Consider the following 22,346-nt stretch of genomic DNA (forward strand, 5'->3'; position numbering starts at 1 on the left):
GTTTAATTCCATATAATCTAGCCAGTTAGTACTTTTCTTAACATGTCATTAGTCATTACCCTGTAGTTATGACCGAGCCATATACCCCTTAGAACGAGAACCTAGCTTCACTGATGGACAGACTGACAAACTATCATTAATTCTTTCTTTGTTGACATTTCAAAAGTAACTAATTATCGTTTAATTGGAAACCTCTATCATGAGACCGTATTCCGAGCTAGGCCTCATAAAAAACATGATTATTATTCGCCAATATCAAGTATTAACCCAAGATTTTCCTGGTCTATAGACCATAGCATAGTCAAAACCCTTGGTTAAAATTTTACCAGTAAAGACAGCGAACGACAAACGCTAAATAGGGATTTCGTTGCAGACATATGAATTGGCACGGATTCAAGAGTACGTGTTTCTGACTAGCACTTAGCCGGATTTTTATTCCGTCTTTTAAAACCGGCTTAGAAAGGTTTAAGGAATTGAACGCTGTATATTGGATAGACTCAAGCAGCCTGTTACATTACGGACGGACCCGAATGAATCTTAAAGAGTCGGATTGATACAATAAAAGGCTTATTTGATTTCTATCCGATTTCACTAGGATTGTTCTCGTTTCCTCCTGATTCGTATAAATGAGCGGTCCTTCTATTCATGAATGTTGTAAGATGTTTAGAGAACCTTTTCAATACTCATTTGATTAACTGCTCAGACTTTTGCTTTTGTATTTCAATGTGAAGTTAGTGTTTTTAATTAGATTGATGGAACAGCCTTGTGGATTCAGATCTCAATCAGTTCTTCATACCTACATAATTACATGAACCCCATTGGGTTCATCACACATCAACTACATTATTAAAGTTAAAGATGTTTCCCATATTACGTTTTTAAAGCGAAATTAATTAAAACGTAGGGATTTTTAATACCACCCATTTTCATCAAATGGGTGTTACACCTGCTTGCTGCAGGGATGAAAAACACAGTTTAAACAAAATTACACGAATAATACAGCAGGGTGAATGTAGTTCCTGACAGTGCTAATTAAAATCGTACAGCATACCGTGAATTCGTGGCGTGCGTCCGCATCGAGAGCTCGCGCACGACTTGCTACCGAGTTTTATTTGGCCAATACGAAATTCAAAATTTAAATGCTAATATTTTTTTATTCATTCTAAAAAGTTTTGTTCTATTATGAAAAGAGTATTGAACCATATAACTGGCTGAATGTACAACAAAATCTATTTCCCTTTTCACCAGTCATATTATATTATGAGTCTCATTGAAATAGGATCCGAGATTATGGCCTTAGTCCACAATCTTACTACTATAATCAATTCAAATAAGTTTTATGTTTATTGGTAAAGTGTATGTTATGGAGTAAATAAAATTAAATGCAATCACTACAAACCGTTGTCTGAACCAATTACAAGAAACCCACAAGGAAGATTTGTTAAAATTAACGGTTACGTCTCGTATAATTTCTAAGAACACGTAGATTTTATAAGACATTTCCTTATAAAGTCCTATGTGTTTATGTATTCACTATAAGGGAAATTAAAGTACCTAGTATTTTACTGTAATTTTATTTACAAGGCTGTATATTTAATTGAAACTATCTCCAAGAGCAGTTATCGTTAGTTATAGTGATAGTCAGCAGATTGGCATAACGCCTAGTAGAAATACGAAGACATTTATAACACTAAAGGCATTTTTGTCTACCTACACAGAACACTAGGCTCATAAATTGGAAATAATCCAGAACTCCGTCATTCTCTGTCACATAATTTATCCAAACTTATCCAGAGGCTGTACAACTGGGCCTATATTAATCAAATGAAAGTTCGTAAATGTCAGCAAATAGAACATTTTCTTCCACGAAACCTCGCCAGTTATGATCTGTATATTGCTATCTAAAGAGTTTTGTATTACGTGTAGGTACTTATTGAAGTACCGGATCAAAGTGTACCACCCATCCGCACTAACTACTCTAACCTACATACATGAAATATTAACAAGAGTAATTAACGAGCTAGACGGGATAACGTGCTGTATACAATGTACCACTAATTGAAAACTTTTCACAATATTGTTGCAACGGGCGTTCGTTATTTTGTGACATTTCAATTTCATCCCGTCGAAACAGAAACAAAATATTATCTCATTGAACACATCACAACGAGACGCGACAAAAAAAGAAAATTAAATGTTAATTAGCTGTCACGAACTTTGACTCCAATAAGGTTTGACACAATGAGAAAAAGCGTCAAAAATGTTTGCGTGAAAGAACAGCGGCGATATTAATAAAAAGCCCACCTTTTTGTATCCGCCGAGCCGCAGTGCCCTCTGCAAGCGCGCGGCCCGCGTCGTCGACAGGTACACTATAGGCACCGCCTCCCCCGCTTCCAACTCGATATCGAAGTCGTTAACTGCCTCACAAAACTTATAATCCTCAAACTTTTTTGCCTCACTCTTCATTAGTTCCTCAGTGTCCCCGTCGTCACTTATCTCGTCTTTTAAAACTTCGCTGGCCGGGATGAAAAGAGGGTTTTCGTAACAACGATTAAGAAGTTTAGGAGCTTCGTTTAAGATGTCTATTTCTTCGGAAATCCGCTTTTTGATGTCACGAGCTGATTCGGGCTCGCTGTCCTCTTCCGGGAAAGTTATCAGATAATTGTCGGTCACTGGGCACTGCTCGTCCCCGCACAAGTCTTCAATCACTACGGGCGGCATGTTTGTGTCTGATGACGCGGAAGAGTACGCGCTCCACCTCAAGCCGTTGTTCAGGCGGCCACACTCCATTGTTCCGAGAGTTATGTTTACACCGATTGAATAACTTTGTTTATTATTCAAGAGACATAAATATGTATGTGTAACTTTCAGTGCGACAGTAAAAGTAGAATAATGAATTGCGTCTGTCGACGAGTGGGCGTATTGAGTATCTGATTTCAATCTGCAATCATCTGACCGCTGCACGCGTTCACGTGATGGTCATGGAAAACAAACCTTGTGGCGCTAGGCAAAGAAGTTATTTTTGGAAACTCTGCAGTCGGACGAATAAAGCAATGTAAACATTTTTTCTAACACTGGTAGAGAAAATTAAAAATTCAGTTCGCTTGAAAACAACATGTGTACATTTTTTTAAGGACGCGTTTTGCTCACGTGTGTCAGCTGCAAAGTACATATTTTATACGTTGCTTATGGGTTTTTTCGTGAAGAAACGAAGGGAACACAATACGAAAATGTTTTGATGTTTTAAAAACGGGTATCAAATTGTAGCGAAGCCTGTCCGCAGGTGGTGAAAGGTGTGTGATAAGGGTCACCGAGGGAGCCGACCATGCTTCTACCTCTCATCTCGAATAAGCTATGCTCAGCCTTATAGAATACTTTATATTTAATATTCCCCTACCGTTATAGAGTTATTCTGTTTATTTTGAAACCGCCGTGTTGGCGTTACATGTGTAAATCTTTTCTGAAAACAAATAACTGACATGAACTAAGGTTAATTTTGAAATAACCTCGTGTACCGAGAACGAATTTGTACTCGTTGCCATTTATGAAGGCGGCTGAAATAAATCAGACGCAGTCCAGACGGGACAACCAAAAACGTAAATGTCATGCAACAAAACTATGGTCGGTACTCTCGGTGCGGTGTCATCGCTCCCGACCATCTATTTAGAAGCCACTACGTGCACTAAAAGAGGGATATCATCATTTATATAGTCTGTTTCGCTGGAACTATTTAATAGAGTCCGTGCAGTGCTCGAGAATGCTTGACGTCCGATACATCCGCAATGCACCGATATATCAAAGGTCTGCGAGAGCCGCTGTGTATCACCTTCTTTTTCTATTGAAGTTTCCGCGTACCTGTACATTCAATTTTTTTTAACTAAATAACAAAACCAGAAATATTTGGAATGAATAATTCCTGACTATTCAAATCCTCCTGTTGATACATTAATTGCCTTTACTTCATCGAATAAATGGGCTATCTAAAAGATTGGATAAAATAAATCATGAACGTCTTATTTATGGAATGAACTTAATTAAATCCAGACATTGAAGACTAGCCCTAATAAATATTAATTTACTTTGTACAATACGGTTTCTAATATAAACATAGGCCACCTTAAATAAGTATTGATTTTTTTTAATTAAATTCTTTTACAAAATAGCCAATTTTTCAAATACACTAATAAACGAACTATTTACCATTCATAATCATAGCAACAAACTTCTTCTGTATCAAGTAGAGAATAGATAGATAGATGATGTTAAGGCAATGGCACTTTTTTCAAACAATATGATATTTATGTTATCATTATCATAGAACCACATGGCCACATGGATTATGTCAGATGTCAGTAGAGGCCTTTGACTTGATTAGATATTCTATCAATAACTCAATCATAATTCAAAATAGTTACTACTAAAATAAACTACACATTATTTGATTGTGTTCGACAATGAATAGATTTTCAAAACATCGCTACATTAGAAATACAAAGTGATTACAATAATTAATGACAATAGTCGATTGTTAGGTATTGTTTGGTAAATACTGACTATTCTGACATCCTAATATTTAACTACAAACTCGTGTCATTGTTAGCAGACTATGTATATATGTACATAGCTATGTTTTGTTGTGCTAGTTTTATGTGCATTGTTTATAAAACGTTTTAAACTATAGTTGTAGAGTGTAGCAATGTGTTGTAGTTGACTCATCTGGTGTTGCCGCCTCAGGTGATCCGACTACTCCATTGCCCTCTATACCAAAAAAGTCACAGGTCAGTCACTATTAACCTATCAATATATTTTTTAAACATTGAACGCCGTGTTGGTCACCGGTGACCGACGTTAGCGAAGGATTTATTTGCCTTCAACAATTTTCTATTGGCAGTCAAAGACTTAAACAATATGTATAAAGATGTGGATTGCTCTATAATTTTCCACATCTTGTTATTATTTTATTGATACATTAATAAAATGTAAAATAGTTATTGAGTTTCCAAAAACAACTATAAACTTTCCATGAAAAAGGATAATCGGCTCCCTTGAGCGTTTAAAATATGTTTGTTGTGATGCTAACTCATGAAAAGTAAAAGTTTTTAAAGCATTTCCTTTTTCCTTTCCCTTAAGGAGTCAAATTAAAATAATTTTATTTGTAGATGTTACAAGGACGAGCCACTTTATGGAAAAAACACGCAAAATAAATAAGCAGAAGATGGAAAATATTTGCGCCAAATTGCAGATTGATATCAGATTATAATTATAATTCACCTACAGTTAAATACTTGAGTTACGGCTCCAAAACACAATTTTAAAACTAAATCACTTCGTCAAATTACACGAAACGTCAATTTTTGTTTTCGCAATTTTACTCACTATAAACAAGTTTACCGGTTTATGATTACACAGCGGATGAGTTTGTCACATTCATTTCAAATATGTCCTAACGATAATATTTATTTCTTGAATGATAGTTTCCGATTCAAACGTCAACGGACCGCGAGTCGGCGCACGCGCCGCGCGGGATGAATCGAGACTGAACGTTCTAATTTTGAAATGAAGTGGGTTTAATAACATTGCGTATTTTCCCGTTTTCTCCCGGTGACATCCGCGATGAATCATCAATCTCGGTTTTTGCGTTCAGAGATTATTAAAAAAAATATTTCTTGGCACTTACACCCAGTGAAATTATGAAGATGTGAACGTACCGACACTTACTTCAAGTACGCTACGTTATAAAAAAAATCGTGTTGCTACTCGTAAATGGGTATAAATAAAATATTACTCAATAGTAAGAAGTTTATATTAGATTTTATTTTAATACTACAAAATATGAATGCACTATGCTATAAAATATTTTGGTTCGCTGAAAAAGTGGGTGATAAATATTACCTACGCATTGGCTACACGTAAATCAGTTTACTACAATGACTAGCACAACATTGTTTATTATTTAAAAAGAACATCAAAACAAGAAGTAAATCAACATAAACAAGCAGGAAACAATAACACTTTCGAAGAATTTGTAAGACAATACCCATCAAGTCCACTACAGACACGTTAAATAAAGAGTCACCGTAAATAGAAGCAATTTTCCGATTGATTACAATACCTACACAGTCTCAACTAATGACCTTCCCAGCTTTAAACGATTTTCCAGACTCGTCCCATAAAACACGCAGACAACCTTGAACATTGACTGTTTTTGTTTATTAAACCGCACATGATGTACTGATCTATGTAAATTTTATTTTATTAGCTAGTAACCGCGACCTTGCGTCGTCCATCGTCTTGAGTCCGTGCCAGGATCACATTTGCACTGAACGAAAACATTGTGTACATCGCATGCGAAAATTCTTACTCGATATTAAAGATTCAGTAGCTTTACTAAAATATTACCTGTCTACTGCCAAGGTCTTGTGATCGAACGAAATGATAACACAGCACACAATGAACACTTTGATCTTTAAATTGTATAAATTAAAAACATGTAACAATAGAATTTCCTTTTATTCTAATCCTCGTGTTCCCGGTTAATGACATTTAATCGTTTTGACCTTAACTAATGAGATTACCGATATAACACCAATCAATTTATCTTCGTGACAGGGCGAATCCTCCAATACGCTCACAATATCATCCTGCGTAAATTATTCACTACCGTCGCTATCATTAGCATAAAATAAAATGGTTCCCAAAATAAATGATAATAAGCCCTCCATTATTGAAATTTCATACTTGCGAAGAGGCTTACAAAGTGGGTAATGAACCTTGATCTGAGAACTGGCGATGGTTTAGGTTCATGTTTATGTTATTCCACTTGTAATGTCTAGAGGTGAGGCGAATGGTCTTGGGACCAAGCGGGTGTGCACAATTCACAGTAGATAGTCTAAGCACTCTAGCACAATAATCCTCCCGGGATCCGCAGCCTCAATAGAGAACTAAGTAAGCAAAACGTAATTAGGTCCATCTAATGTCCTACATTCTCCGAATGGAATCCAAAACTTCGATTCTAACTGGGTCAATAAGGCTATATCGCAGGTAATTGTTTCTTTCGACACGGTAATCACAAAGGGAGGGATTTTTGTTTCCTCTTCGCCTGTTCAAATGTTTGCGGTGACAACGCTAACGAAATCCCGGCTGCGGCGAGCTCGCACACATGTTGCGGAGATATATAAATAAGCTTATAGCGGATTTACATGATATATTACGTGCAAAGTGTACCATTAATGTTGGATAGCTTTTTTCGCTTGTTCCACTAACATCATGTTTACAAATCATCAAAGAATTGTAAGTGGTTACTATTTGAACATCTATCTTTTATGTAAATAGAAAACTGTTGAACATTTGTCAATTTACAAAGCGAATTTGGGGCTCTAAATCAATCCACTAAGCCGGCACATTACCCCGAGCAGAACCCAATGCTGACCTCGTAACTCATATAGAGCGGAGATCGTAATTACAGAAAGTGTGAACTTAGGACGGAGTTGTAACTCTCCCTAATGAATCCCGGTTTCAGAAGACACAAAGCACGTTTTATACGGTGATACTTGGAAATACGATGACATTAAGGTTGTCTGGTTGTTCGAGTGGTCGTAAATATTTGACAGTCTGGCATGGGACTCGAAATCTGGTTTGGGCTTATTGAATTTTAATTGTCGTGAGACATTTTGAATTAATTAGGTTTTAAAAGTTCTAAATCTCATAACTGTTCAACGGGGTGACTTGACTAGTTTCAAGCCATACTGGGACCCATAACCTATACATATACTGTTAGCTCACCAGGTGGTATTATTTAAAAATGACTCCATAATAAGTTGTAATTTGATATTGTCTTATTAATACACTATTACAATCAGTAAAAAAATGTATATTCTTTTATTTATAATGCTCATGCGCAATACGCTTAAAGCTGACCTACTTATTTAACATTAAAACCTGTATTAAGGCCTGAATAAAACGTCATATACTCGTATTAAATTGGCTAGTAATTATGCAAAGAGCTTCCAAACGTGTTGAGAGATACATTTAATCTGCAACTGTACTTACAATGTTCGTAAATGAAACACGAAATGAATACGACTGCTTTTAACGTGAATGTAATATTTATTGTGTGTGACATAAAATTGAAATCAGCTTGGTTATACTTAAAGAGTATGAATTTTATCTGATAACATCGAAATTCTTTTTACATTTCTTTTGAATAATTAAGCAGAAAATAAATATTGTTTAATATGAGAGTGCAATGATAGCACTGGAAAGATAGGCGACTCTCTTAGTATAGACATTATGAAGTTATGGTAAAAAAATATTACAAACTGTATTTAACACTAAACTTAACCTATTTCTGTTATAAACCGGTAAACGAGCAGACGAATCACCTGATGGTAAACAATCGCCACCGCCCATAGACACTTGAAACACCAGAGGCGATACAAGTGCGTTGCCGGCCTTTCGGGGGTTAGAATTTAAGGATCGTTGGGGAATCGAGGATTGGTAATTGGGCCTCCGGTAACCTCACACACAACGAAACACAACGCAAGCGTTGTTTGACGTTCGTTTTCTGTGAGGCCGGGGTACCACTCCAGTCGAGCCGGCCTATTCGTGCCGAAGCATAGCTCTCCCTTTAGGTATAACTTTTATGTACCTACATGTACTATTTTAATTGGAACATTGTAGCTTATTATTTGTTACTGAACGCTACCAACACAAATTGACGAACTAAGTACCAATGAAACCGCGTACATCTCACAAATTAATTTGATTCAAAGATTTGTTATGGAATCTCCAATAAAGTTATTTTGAGAACAATTTTGTTTATCAAACACTTGAATATTTTGAGGCTTCATAGCTTACTTAAGTACTCGTATACAATATTATTTCTTTAATAACATAAATGTATAATTAAATGAAAAAAGCTGAAGTATGTAGTTATCAACATACATACTGTTACTGATTATGGTGTCTTGTATGTTGATCTTAACTCCTGAACGATGGGCTTCATCTACATAAGAGGATTTGCCATAATCATCACGTTTACAGACGCAGAATACACACCAATGCTTGTTTACGCCAACTATCCCTAAACTAAAAGTAACTTAGTGTGAGAAAACACCTAAACTAACCCCTTACTTCTACAGTTAGGTGTACTTGTAACAAAATTTATTTTAAGAGTCACCAATCTAAGCTTATGGTTCCTTTTAATTTAGTTTTATCAGACTTCTCATGATCTCTATACACATAAAGCAAACATAATTTACTTTTCTGTCAACATATTAAAGAAGTGAGCAATTACTACTGATTTGTCAAATAAAAAAACCAATTACGTCCATAATGTTCCCTTACTATGTTCGGTACATAATATATAACGCGCGTTAGTGATAATTATCTGGGTGAGAGCTTGCCCCAACTAGTTACTTGTATTTCAGATGGGACTGAACAAGAATTAATGTGATGGAAGTCGGTATATTCTTTATTTATTTTGCTGATAGTATTCTGTATCTATCGGTATGTACTAAGTAATTACTAAGATGTTGTTTACTTGTGTTCTACGTTAGTGGTTATAACTAAAGTGAGTAAAATCTAACAGTAACAATGATTATGTGTGTGGGTATTGGATTGACATGGTGAATCAATAAAAAACATTTCTTTTTGCGTTGCCAAAATACAATTTCATATACCCAAGGCACCCAGACCCAGAAAAACCATTTGTGGATTACGTAAAGGCTGGTTTTCTTCGGGAATCGAATCCGTGGCCCGTTGCACAGCAGCCAATTGCCCAGCCACCGCGCCAACCATGCAGTATAATTTACTAAAAACCTATTTCGTCAAATCAAGTTTAATAACATTGTTGAAACTTTAATTTAAATATCCATTATCCAATTTTATACCACAAATGAAATAGACATCAAATAGTCTATGGTGAATTAAAACAATGAAGATAACTATCGCCAAATTGAGGTTTCGCTAATTTTATAAGTAGACAAAGAAGTATTTTAACTAAAACAAGATACAAATAGGAACGTCCTAAATGCGAAGATCGCGTGCATTATCTAATCGAGATCCCCAATTTGAATGTTCACCCATCAGCTTCCAGACAGTAGCTGAGAAATTAGGTTGGCTTGCCAAATACTTAAACGTTGTGTCTGGACACGCAACCTGCCGCACGAACCTCTCGACTTTCACACGACTTTACAAAGTTTATTTCGAATCCTCTTTCCTCTGATCTACAAGCCAATTGGCAATTTAGACCACAACGAGGTCTCACCTAATGACGCTGTTAACAACACACATAACACTCAAATCAAGTGAATCAATAAACCACTCGACGGGTTCCCGATCATCAATCAAACGTGAGCGGGTCCTTTTGAGCTCATAAAAACTGACGTCACACTGGCGTGTACATATTTATGAAGCATCCAAGTGATCTGCTATTGATGGCCTGTCCCATTCATCAGTCAGGGAAGCCGTCGACTAACAAAAACTTGTTCGTAACAAGATTTTTGTGGGTGGACAGTGTTAGACGGAAATGCGTGGATCTTTGCGGGATTCAAGATACAATATTACGAGCCAACCTTGAATGGAGCTTGCATAAGAAACGTTTTGTTTGAACTAAAACACAACTAATGGTGTTTGAAAAGAATGTACACCATTAACTTCGCATCGTTCGGGGTAATGACTGCTAAAGTGCTTAGCCATGTTTATTGTTTTAAATGCCAACTTCAATGCCGTATGCCAAAAGAATGATAAAGAAACAATTTACATTAGGAGTAGAAGGAGTCCATCTATACATCTTGGCGAGTTGATTAATCGGACGATTGTAAATAAAGCAATGTATCAGTAGAGTGCAATTGTCGGTGATTGCGGTTGATATCAGTTCTTTATTGATGGACACCGAGACATGCCTCGTAAATTGCCACTTGCATATGCATGCGGGGAGCGGCCGATTGGCAACGGTGCAGCCGACCCGTTATGAGTGTCGTTTCAACCTACGCTGTCACAATTAACGGATGTTATGGTACTTTTTTACAACGTTTTTCTTTTATGAATGGTATGATTGATGGAATTCAGTGTAATTTGTGCCAGATAAAGGCATTGTGTTTTGTGACCCAAAACGTGTAACTGTTTTATTTTATGGAATGCGTTTACAACAATAGTGTTGATTGGTATTAATTTATGTAATTATATACTAAGAAAATAAAACATAGCTGTAACTAAAAGTGCAACCAGTTCCAACGACCCACGCTAAATCCCTCGGTTCAGTCTACTTAGAGTCTGCAAAGCTAATGTCCACATTAATCGGAAATATTCCAATGATGGCATTACCAATATTTGTTTTAGAGAGTAGGTATGGATAAAACGATAATCCATACAGTCCCTCCGTCAACAACTCATATTTATTGAAGCGGTTATCGCTGAGCGATTTAGCACAAAAAAGTAACAAAAATATTTCGCTTCGGTATATATTTTGTTGAGATAAAATCGTGAAAGCCGGATCAGTTGCTCTCAGCGTCGCAAACGTATATCGAACAGTTTTAATCCAAACTATGTACGTTGGTACAGAGCTATACCATTTCACAATAGGATTGACATTCGTTGTGGAACGAAATGTTTGAAAATTTTCAAGCCTTCTACCGTTTTTGACCACGGTCCAATAGCAATCGAACACCAATCAGTACTAGCATAGCTAGTTCTTTTCTAACAACTAACGACTGCGACTAGTTCTGTGGAAGCCTTTGAACAATCATAAATACTGGCTTCAAATTCATTTCATCCCGCGCGATACTAACTTCTGACTAATTTCAATACAGTTTAATAAATAGTTATAAACACTTTTAATTAACCCCGACAACAGGTTTCCACCATATCAATTGATAATACACAAGTCTTATTAACTCTCTTCGTGCTACAATCTGACTGATCCACTTATCTTCATCAACGATGCAATCGGTCGCGCAACTGACAAGTGACAACTATTACATAATAACCCTTCCTCTGCCGAGTACCGACGACAGAGGGCCTAGTACGAGTTTGTTTTACTTTTAACGAGATTGACACGTTATCGCGTTTAGCTCTCTGGTTGGTTGGATCATTGGGGCAGACGAATCAGAGCTCCATAAGTGTGTCACGATAAAATGTTCACGTTAAATTTAAAAGAAACTCATACTAAGCCCTCTGTACACACTAGTCAAAGCCACGTAATTCAGTAATCCGGTTGGACGACACACCGATCCTGTTAACGCAATCAAATGTTGGCGTATTTAAATGGACTTGTGGAACAAACGTCGCGTAGGCGTCTATCAGAAATGCTGAACGAATAATTACTAGCTGTTTCACTAGAAACATTCGAGAATTAAGCTATCGGAAATCTTTCAAGTGTTCGAAGTGCGAATTCAATTAAAGATTTATTTGAATTTACTCTGCAATACTCATGTTTACGTCTGATTGATTCAATTTAGTTGCGTTGTGGAATTTTCTTGAAACAGAAATGTTATTTGCTGGTAATAACGCATTTCGTCAGTATAGGCGTATTAATCAAACAAAAGTTACGTAGAATAGAATGACAGATACAAATTCAATCACCAATTTTCCATATCATGAACCAAAAATTCGAACCACATGTTGAAGATTAAATAAAAGAACATTTATAGAATTTTGTTCAATAACTTTTATAATTACTAAACCACATACTCTACAATTTGTGCAACTCTCAGTAAACTAATCCAGTTTCCACACTAATCGAGGTTAAATCTAAGAGAGTCACATGTGACGTGTGTCGCGCACAGTGTCGGCCAGTCCGTTACGTACGACTGCGAAGCCTATTTGTGGGCGACGGCAAACGGGTTAGCCTCAATGCAACGTCTTGTTGACCGGCCGCGAATGACCTAAATCTTGGTTATCAACTTGCTAAATAAAAATAAAAGTTTTATGTTGGTCATATTATGACGCTTTTCTGCAAGACTCTGTCTCTTTTGAATGGAGCAGTCAAGTAGTGCATGTTTTATAATAAGTATCGTGAGACATACTTATTAAATTAACTAAAAATCACGGTTTACTCATGTAAATTAATGGAGAAAAGGTACTGTAGGCTGTGCGACGTCGCCGCGCCTGCGCACGCTGCTCATGATGAAGAGTCCCTCTGTGACTCGAAACAAGTAGAGCTTTTCTCTATTTATTTACGTGAGTAAACTGTAATTTTTAGTTAAGTAGTATACCTATGTTTTAAGTTGTAGAGGCAGTTTTACCTGTACCTACGTGTGGACAATTTTGCTTCTAGAAAATTCCAGCCTTCTCTTTACATTATCCTGTAGTGTTAAGAAAACAAATCACACAAAGTATGCGTCTGCCTGGTCCACACCCGCGATATACGTCTTCGAAGACGAGGCCAGTCGTAAATATTACGCCATAGCATTTGCTATAGAAATGGCAACTTTTTTCCGATGTCTCAAGGTGCTGTTTCGATTGCATTGAGTGTACTAGCCACAACTTCTCGTTAACAAGCCGATAGCAATCTAAATTGTGTCAACCCACAGTAGTGGTGCTTTATATTGTATAGATTAGTTGCATCCTTCCATTCTCCCAGAGCAGGTGCAATACTAGCATAAATATATTACACTATAAATAGAGTCTTGGACATTTTCTTACTTGATTGTTAAATCATATAAAGGAGAATGCGCTAAATTGTTTATTTAATTTCACTGATGTATTACGTTTCCTTGTACTTCGAAAAACCAATTGTGTAACCCTGTACTACGAGCTAAAAGTGAGGAAAGAAATCTTCTCCTAACACTCATTAACAAAAATCGTAATTTCACTTCAAAATACAAAAATAATAAACAGCAACCATTACACATAATACTAATTTCTAATTCAAAAGTACAATCAACAAAACATGTTTTTGTCCAAGCAACTAAATATTCCAGTGAGCATGCGCGACGACATTAAGTGACGGACAGCAGATTACCGATATTTCATCGAAGCGGATTTAGATCGCGATCGCTTTGACAATAATCAGAATGGGCACAGAACTAAAACGGATTTAGTTGAGGATTATAGCGGACCCGTAGTCAATATTACGTATTTTATGACGTCATACGGACTCTTTATATTCATGTAATCTATTTGTAATATTGGAGTAGGTGAAAGATAGGTTTGAACATAGCTTGAGTTCGCAAATAGTTTTACAGAAGTTGCATGTCTTTTCAAATAGTAACTATAATATAAAAGGTAATAAAATCCCGTGTGCAGTGAGAAATTTACGCCGCTAAATCTCTTATATGTCCAAACTATTCAGTAATTTATGCAGAAAACATATTTCGTAACTAATGAGCATGACATAATATTCCTCGAATAAAAATATAGGTCAGTTATAAAACTAAAATATCCACATAATAAATGGGCAGAAATGAATGAGCACGGCCTATTAGTTTAGAGGTAACCTACAAAATCATTTCCCCATAATACTTAAATTTCGAACGCAACGGTGTTTAAGATGATAACAAATGAGTGTCGTATCGTTCTTGTTTATTTATAATCCCGTCGCGCCGCCGATGTAGACTTGGCATTATTCCAGCTCCATTTTTTTAGGAATTTATTTCAATTCATGCGTTCTGGCTTTTGTGTTCGTGTGGCTTTCAAATGATTGCCAATAAATGCTGAGAATGGTAATTTGTTGTACGAATATTTGCCTTTATCCAGTTTAACGTTTCACACGGTATTTTCGTGGAAAATTTTAAATTGATTAAAAGTGTTCAAAATTGATTTAGATTAGATTTTTGTTTAAAAAATATAACGTTAAAATTATTTAGTAACAGATAACATGACACTGTTTGTTCTTTAAAAAGCCTGGGGTTAAAATTAAGTTTCTTTGGAAGAAAATAAGATGACATATTGCAACAGTGGGAACCTTATAGATGTCCCTATAAGAGTATGTGTATGGGTAAGGACTAAAACATTTTTTCTTTTCCAACAAATTCCCTTTACGAACTATGAACTGAAATTCATTCCAACCCTAACTACAGCATAAATGTGCTACCAGTATTCGAACCAATCACACTAATTTCAATCACACAGCCTCGCATTGGATATCTGATACTCCAGACAGACGTAATGGCTTCACCTAGCCCAGTAGCTAACCACGACAATTCACCAGGAGCAATTAAACGTGAATGTGAGGCGAACAATCGTAAAGGACCGAAAGCAATCGATCATCTAGAGTTGGACAGGTCATCAGTTGAATACGACCGTAGCGTCCGAATTGTAATCGAAACGAGCGAGTTTGATTGGCACATGTGATAGTCGCTAATGGCTGATAAACTCGAGAAATTGCCCTGTGTTATAGCTACCGTGTTGTTTGAGTAATGGAGAGCATAAATAATTTAGCTAATGCTTTAAAATTATGCTTATAATGCGAAGTGATGGCACAAAATGAGTTTATAATGAACAATTTCATAACCATAATTATTTATCTTACAGAAATTAGGAATTTGATGTTTAATTTTAAAATTAGACTCTTAGATAGCAATTATGAACTTTTTTCTATACATATTTTCATCAGTGAATGTTTTAATTACCTGTATTTTTTTATGTTTTGTTTATAGTGTTGTAAAATGTTAGTAACTCTTTATAAATAAACTAGCGGACCCGACAGACGTTGTCCTGTCTACACGTCTTTAATTTGAAAATTTTAAATTTTATTAATAAGCTAAAACATTCTGGACCATTTTGATGAAAATTATTATTCAAATGTTATGACAATATCTAACGTCATTAATATTTGACACTGCGATGGTAGCGCCGTCTGTCGTATCCAATGTAAAACATTCCAAAATCAACAACTACTAATTCATTAAAAATGAATTAAAAAAACATTGTCCAGCGGACAAAATTGTGAATCTAAACCATTCTCAGATCCCCTTGAACACACACAAAAAAATTCATCAAAATCGGTCCAGTCGTTTAAGAGAAGTTCAGTGACATACACACGTACAGAAGAATTATATATATACAGATAAATAGAACTATCTTACAGTCATCTACCTATCTTTTGTCCCAATTTTGTCCGCTGGACAATGTTTTTTTGATTATTTTTTAATTTATTAGTAGTTGTTGATTTTGGAATGTTTTACATTGGATCCGTCAGACGGCGCTACCATCGCAGTGTCAAATATTAATGACGTTAGATATTGTCATAACATTTGAATAACAATTTTCATCAAAAAGGTCCAGAATGTTTTAGCTTATTAAAAAAGTTTAAAATTTTCAAATTAAAGACGTGTAGACAGGACAACGTCTGTCGGGTCCGCTAGTGTATATATATAAGTACATCATTAGAGAAACATTGAGAGCAAAATCAAAGAGCACTTTCACACACAATTCTGCGAACAGCAGTAAAAGGAAAATCAGAAAAGGTTTACCTATCTTTTCCTTTCCTTTCCAAAATTAGGGACCAAAATAAATACCAACTCGTTTTCAATAAAATCAGCCTAGCATTACAATGGTATCCTTTACCAAACAACGGTATCAAATGCTCAGATAACGTACAGAAAGGTGTAATACTTGAAGCCGATTGAACCGCCTCAAATAAGATCTACAAACGAATCGTGTAAACCGTCTGATTTCGGATACCTTTGGATCTTTTCATGGATATGTAAACTATTTACGTAACGAGGATATGACTATGTGAAGAAAAGGTTTGATACGATAATGTTACTTGTAAATCTTGTGCCTATTTGATAATAAAGATTAATGTGTACGGATAATGAAATGGATCAAACCTTACTGAGTAAATCAATTGTAACTTAAGTACTGTTTTGTAAATAATAAGAACGTGATTATAGATTTTATCATTTGCATTTAAAATATATGAGGAAAGTCATATAATAAGTACTGCATAAAAATATTTTTATTATGATACACGGTTTCAATTGGCTTATATTATATGGGCATCTAGATTAAGAGTGTATACCAAATTACAGATCGATCGGACGTCAGTAAGAGGTTTAAATGCCAATAACTAATTTTAACCCAAACAAATAAACAGATCAAACTAAATAAAATGGTCAGTTCAATTTAAAAAAGTATCGTGCAAGAAATGTTTAATACATTTTAAAACTTTACTAAAATGATTACATACCAGTTCCTCAGGTGATCCCGGTTCCTTCATACCATTGCTCTTATCCGTGCTCCCCGTCTCTGTAACAAAACAACACACAACGTTAGTAAAATTCAGTTGATTACCAAATTAATTATCAATAGCTTCATAATAATCTAGGGAAAGAATCTTAAATTGTGTCAATTAAAGGATCGTCGTTAATATGTACCTAAATGTAGCTCCTTTATGTAATTAGGTCAAAGTCAAAGTTTATTGTAACTAAGTATATGGATAGTCTTAAAATAGGGCAGATGACTATTTTTTATTTTCTTTGGGAAAAAATACTTTTACCTAAAATACTACAATGTTTATTTATTAAACAGAAATACTAGCAAAGGTTGAAAAAGAAGAACATTTAGCACTGCTATCAATAACAAACTATGATTATGTAAATACATAAGCCCAAAATCTACCCACAAACCATTGGGGCGCCATAAAATAAATTAGTCAAATTAGACTAATAATGAATCTAAATCACAAATTGGATTTTGGAATTCGGCGATAATGAATTGGGGCGTTAATAAATCGCGATATAACATTAATTAGCCGAAACCGAGTTCCGATCAACCACAATTTCACAACATTGAAGATACAAATATTTCACTAATTTTGAAACACTATACATTGCATTTAACTTAATTATGTATATAGGCCCTAAATGTATGTAAGCAAACAGTCAAGTATTAAGTGATTATTTAAATTTTTTATAGTATAAGCCGGTAAACGAGCAGATGGATCACCTAATGGTAAACATTCGCCAAATAATATCATTTCTTCGTAAACTTTTCGAAAATGTTTGATACCCAAGACCTACAAGGACAACGGCGACGTAAAATACTCTTAAAATATTAACATATTACTACAAATTTGGAGTAAGATGACAGGAGCGTCCTTGCGATATTTTAACGAAAACATTTTTAAAGTAACTTGTTCTATTTCTTCTCAGAAAAAAAAAATATAGATACCTACTTATATAAATCACATACGAGTACTACTTCACCACTCTAGTCTGTAGACTTTTAAATTTTTCATCGTCAAACAATAATAATAATAACCACAATATTCAGAGGTAAAATTTAATTTGAATATACTTATCAAAAATGAATACGACCAAGTGTTTAATGAATATTTACTCTGAACATTAAAAATGCACGTCAGGTAGAGCAACAGTTAATGCGTTTAACTCAGTATTCAATGAAATAATGTTCGCTTTTAACGTCACATCTGTTATTTTTCAAAAGACAATGGACGATGTGAGATGTGTTAATTTAATTCATATTTCGTCTGTTTTTGCTGGCTTTCATTTTGTTTCATCTGTACCGGTGTTTGTCTGTAATTTTTATATATAGTAGGTACTTAAACTATCCTACGTCGCAAACACAGGTTTCCCAAATAAGAGAATCATGTAAACCCAAATCAATCGCAAATTGCAAACCATTTAAACGAGACACTCTAATTTTCGAACGAGAACATCTTCACAACGTAAGGAAAGCTGCTTCTCTAGCAAAATGTTCTGTATAAAGACGCAGAAAATGTTTGCTTAGATTTAATTAATGCCAAAGAACTGAGTCCCCTTTGGAGCATGTTTGCCACAGCCAGGCATACCCCCATTGACACACTTGTTCATCACAGTAACACGACGTATGGTACAAGCACACTCGTTTTTCTTTCACGTTTCCCCGTTCAAAAGGAATATTTTTCACCAATTAAAATACATTAACGCGACGCGCATTGCATACTACCTACAGTGAGTCAGAAAAGCTGACAGAAGCGGAAATCACGAACGTGGAAACTGTTGACGCGAACGTTCGCGTTCAGCATTTAATTGAAATGTCAAAAATCGTACATTAATTAATTCACGAGAGGCTACAATAAGGCAGCGAGCGAGCAAATTAGTGTAATACAATTTGTTGGAACAATGAGTGTCGGGCGAGGTCGGGCGGCTCATGATAAACTATGGCCGTAATAAGCTCGTGGCAACTAGAATTAATAATTAACTACACGAAATTATCGCTTTCGGTGTATCTATTCGACGGTATTTATACAGCCTAGTTGGATATTACTACAGTATAAACAATTATAATTTTAATGAAGACTAAATTTGTATGTCATATTTAGTGTTTAAAATTAGTTTTCTGTACACGTGTATCTACGTATATGCACATAATTAGTATAAGTACAAAGAACAGCTTATTCTATGTAAGATTTTCAAGAATAAATTTCTAATTTCTACTAAATTAATATCACGAGAAATTAGTGTGACTATAATATAAGCAAAAATAGGTTACTAAAGCGATAATAAAGATGTACAACAAATTATTACTCCACCTGTACCATTGCGGAGTTTATAGCTCGTGTCAGACATACGATAGTTTTTATGTTTCACTACATAAAATATACTGACAAATAGTTCAAAGGTTTTCCATAATAAAAGAGCAATAAAAATCTCGTGAAAGCAGTTTCTAGAAACGTGTCGAGAAATAGAACATTTTTTAAATTATTATTACGGCTACGAGTTTTAATTAAATAAGGACTATGGGACTATTAAATAACATAATAAGCATATCGTACACACATTAACACGGAATTTTTACTAGTTATGTTATGGATCTCGTATAAACAACCTTATTGCTTTATCTTTTCTTTAGCAATGAGTCTCAAATTGACACTTAAAGAAACGTCACAATTGGATTGCTACCGTTCACGTCTGTCTGTCAGATCTAAGCTAGTTGCTCACTGCCGTACTCATTGTACTCATTCGAATGGATTACTTAACGAGCCAGAAACTCAATTGTTAGGGTTCGAACAAAATCGTAACTAAGGAATACTTTAAGAAATCAATAAATTGAATACAGTTGCAGTTTGATATTTTACTTAGCTGTCATATTTATTACCAATCACTGGACTTATATTGTATACCACACTCATATAGTTTTATTAAATGCGGTGTCATTACATAATTAAATACCGTTTCACAAAATATGATATCGTCCCTAATTTCTTGCCGCCAGCATTAGCTTACCGTCCGCAGCTGAGATACGAATTTACTCATAATGTAATCAGAAAAATATTACATTCGTGATTACCTACGTAAACACTTTTAGGATTCGCTTAGTGGTGTCAGCCATTTTTGTAACTATATTATGTTTATTTTACTCGTAATTTTCGGTATGATCTCCATTATAATTCAGTTATTTAAATGCCTGCCTACTCATATTCGCTATTGTCAAGTTTTACTTATAGTTGAAGTATTCAACAATAAATCTTCTATATTTTTTGTCTTCCTCTTATCATACGGACGTACATAAAATATGATTATTTTGTAGATTGTGTCAGCCTGACCACGTACGGTTTAACAAAGATCTCTCTCTTTAGGTTAACCATAAACCCTACGCTTTGTTGGCTACTTGGGAATCACAGCTCATCAAAAATTTAGAAGACTTTGTTGTCCACCCAGTGGTGACTGGTTATAGTTTTAGGACATATCCAAGTTTATAAAATATCTAATACATATAATGTGGGAAAGAGGGCCGGCTCGACTGGAGTGCTACCACGGCCTCGCAGAAAACCGACGTGAAGCTACGCTTGCGTTGTGTTTCGTTGTATAAGTAAGGTTACCAGAGGCACAATTATCCTTCTCAATATTCCCCATATCTCCTATTCCCCAACAACCCTTCAGTTTCTTATCTCAAAAAGGCCGGCAACGCACTTATAACGTTTCTGGTGTTACGAATGTGGCGGCGGCGATTGCTTACCATCAGGTGATCCGTCTGCGGCTCGGCTTGCGACAGGCTTTGTTCCATAAAAAGAAAATAAAAACATAGCACATAATATTATTATCTTTCGATAGCATGAATGCTAGTAAATTAATTTCGTGCAAATTAAAGTTAATGTCACCGACAAGCAGAGGTTATGTAATTTGTTCCGATTCATCGCCCCTGAAGCGACATTGACTGCGTCATACACAGACTCAATCAACCCTTTTGTGCACTAACAAATTATATCAGGATTTACATTTAGTACTACTTTTTATGAGCCGTGTCGGTGTAGAGTACAATATAATTATTTTCTACTTCTTCTAGTTTTCACCTAGTTGACTTAAGAGCTAACTACGCAAATACGCATTGATAGAAACAGGATGGTAGTACTCGCTAATAAATTTGAACCTTTCAAACAACTTTCAACCTGTCCAATTCGCCTGCTAAGCATTCACGCTTATTGTGCTTTTCCACCAGAGATGTCCTATGCAGCTATGCTGTGAGGATGTATTAGCTAAGATGTGCAACAATGTGACTGTTTCTACTGATACTAAGGTATGTATATAGCAGGGCAAGTAAGATATGCTATGAAGATGCACCGCCGCAAAGTAGTTGCACGAGGAACATGCACTACTCAAGTATGCTATACACAATAGTAGGGAAACCATCCATAGCACATATTTATAGCATGCATCCATGCACGCATCCATTGCCCACATCTTTCCATATAAAAAAACGTTTCTTAATTTAACCCGTTTTCACCAGTGCTAAGCTATGTGTACTAATGAATATGATTGGTGGAAGCCAAACGCCTCCACAGCGACGTAGCATAGCACATCTTGGGTAGAAAATCATCTATGCTGTGACAATTTTTTTACGTAGAATGCTATGATGTTCTTGATGTTTGATAGTAACCTACAACTAATTTAATTTAGCACTATTATATTTTTAAGCACCTTGTTTTAGTTGCCGGTTTTCCAAGCAAAATGTTTTTAAGAAAAACTCAAGTTCACTTCAAGTTCGCTGTAAGTCTGAAATGCTGTTAAAAGAAAACTTGCACTTGCTTCACTAACTTAATATTTTCTTGTTAAAAACTGTTATTATAATATCTTCAACTTGCTTCAATTTAAGTGACCTAAAAGTCTGGAACAAAAACTTAAGAATATTAAATTCCGAATAGGGTATTAACTACCGCACTCAGACACATTTGATGATTACTTTAACTATTCCTTCGTAACAATTTTGTATCGAAAACTAAGGATTTGATTAAGTAACCATTAAATTACTCTGAGTACGGCAAATCGCATAATGCTTTTTGGATAAAGATACCAATAGATTTGAGATAACATTTAATTTATCGCAATAAATTGACGTAAAATGTTTTGATGCCCAGCTAGTGCAAATGCCAAAATATGATCTTTCATTGCACGGAACTC

General features: G+C 35.3%; 2 protein-coding genes across 11 annotated transcripts in view; both read right to left on the bottom strand.

The window, feature by feature from the left end:
- Positions 1–22,346, bottom strand: part of LOC118267747 (inositol-tetrakisphosphate 1-kinase-like) — a 363,870-nt gene that overhangs the window by 206,080 nt on the left and 135,444 nt on the right. The window lies entirely within an intron of this gene.
- LOC118267452 (apoptosis-stimulating of p53 protein 1) overlaps positions 1–22,346 on the bottom strand; it is a 273,618-nt gene that overhangs the window by 128,261 nt on the left and 123,011 nt on the right. For 3 of the 10 annotated variants that reach the window (XM_050694100.1, XM_050694104.1, XM_050694106.1), the window contains one exon: positions 17,135–17,193. In XM_050694100.1, the coding sequence (XP_050550057.1) occupies positions 17,135–17,193 (59 nt within the window). Of the gene's footprint in view, positions 1–2,304; positions 2,967–5,275; positions 5,538–17,134; positions 17,194–22,346 lie in introns of those variants that run through there. The other 7 variants (XM_050694105.1, XM_050694103.1, XM_050694101.1 and 4 more) reach the window with 7 other exon arrangements.

This window comes from Spodoptera frugiperda, chromosome 6 (genome assembly GCF_023101765.2).
Source record: "Spodoptera frugiperda isolate SF20-4 chromosome 6, AGI-APGP_CSIRO_Sfru_2.0, whole genome shotgun sequence".
Taxonomy (NCBI): domain Eukaryota; kingdom Metazoa; phylum Arthropoda; class Insecta; order Lepidoptera; family Noctuidae; genus Spodoptera; species Spodoptera frugiperda.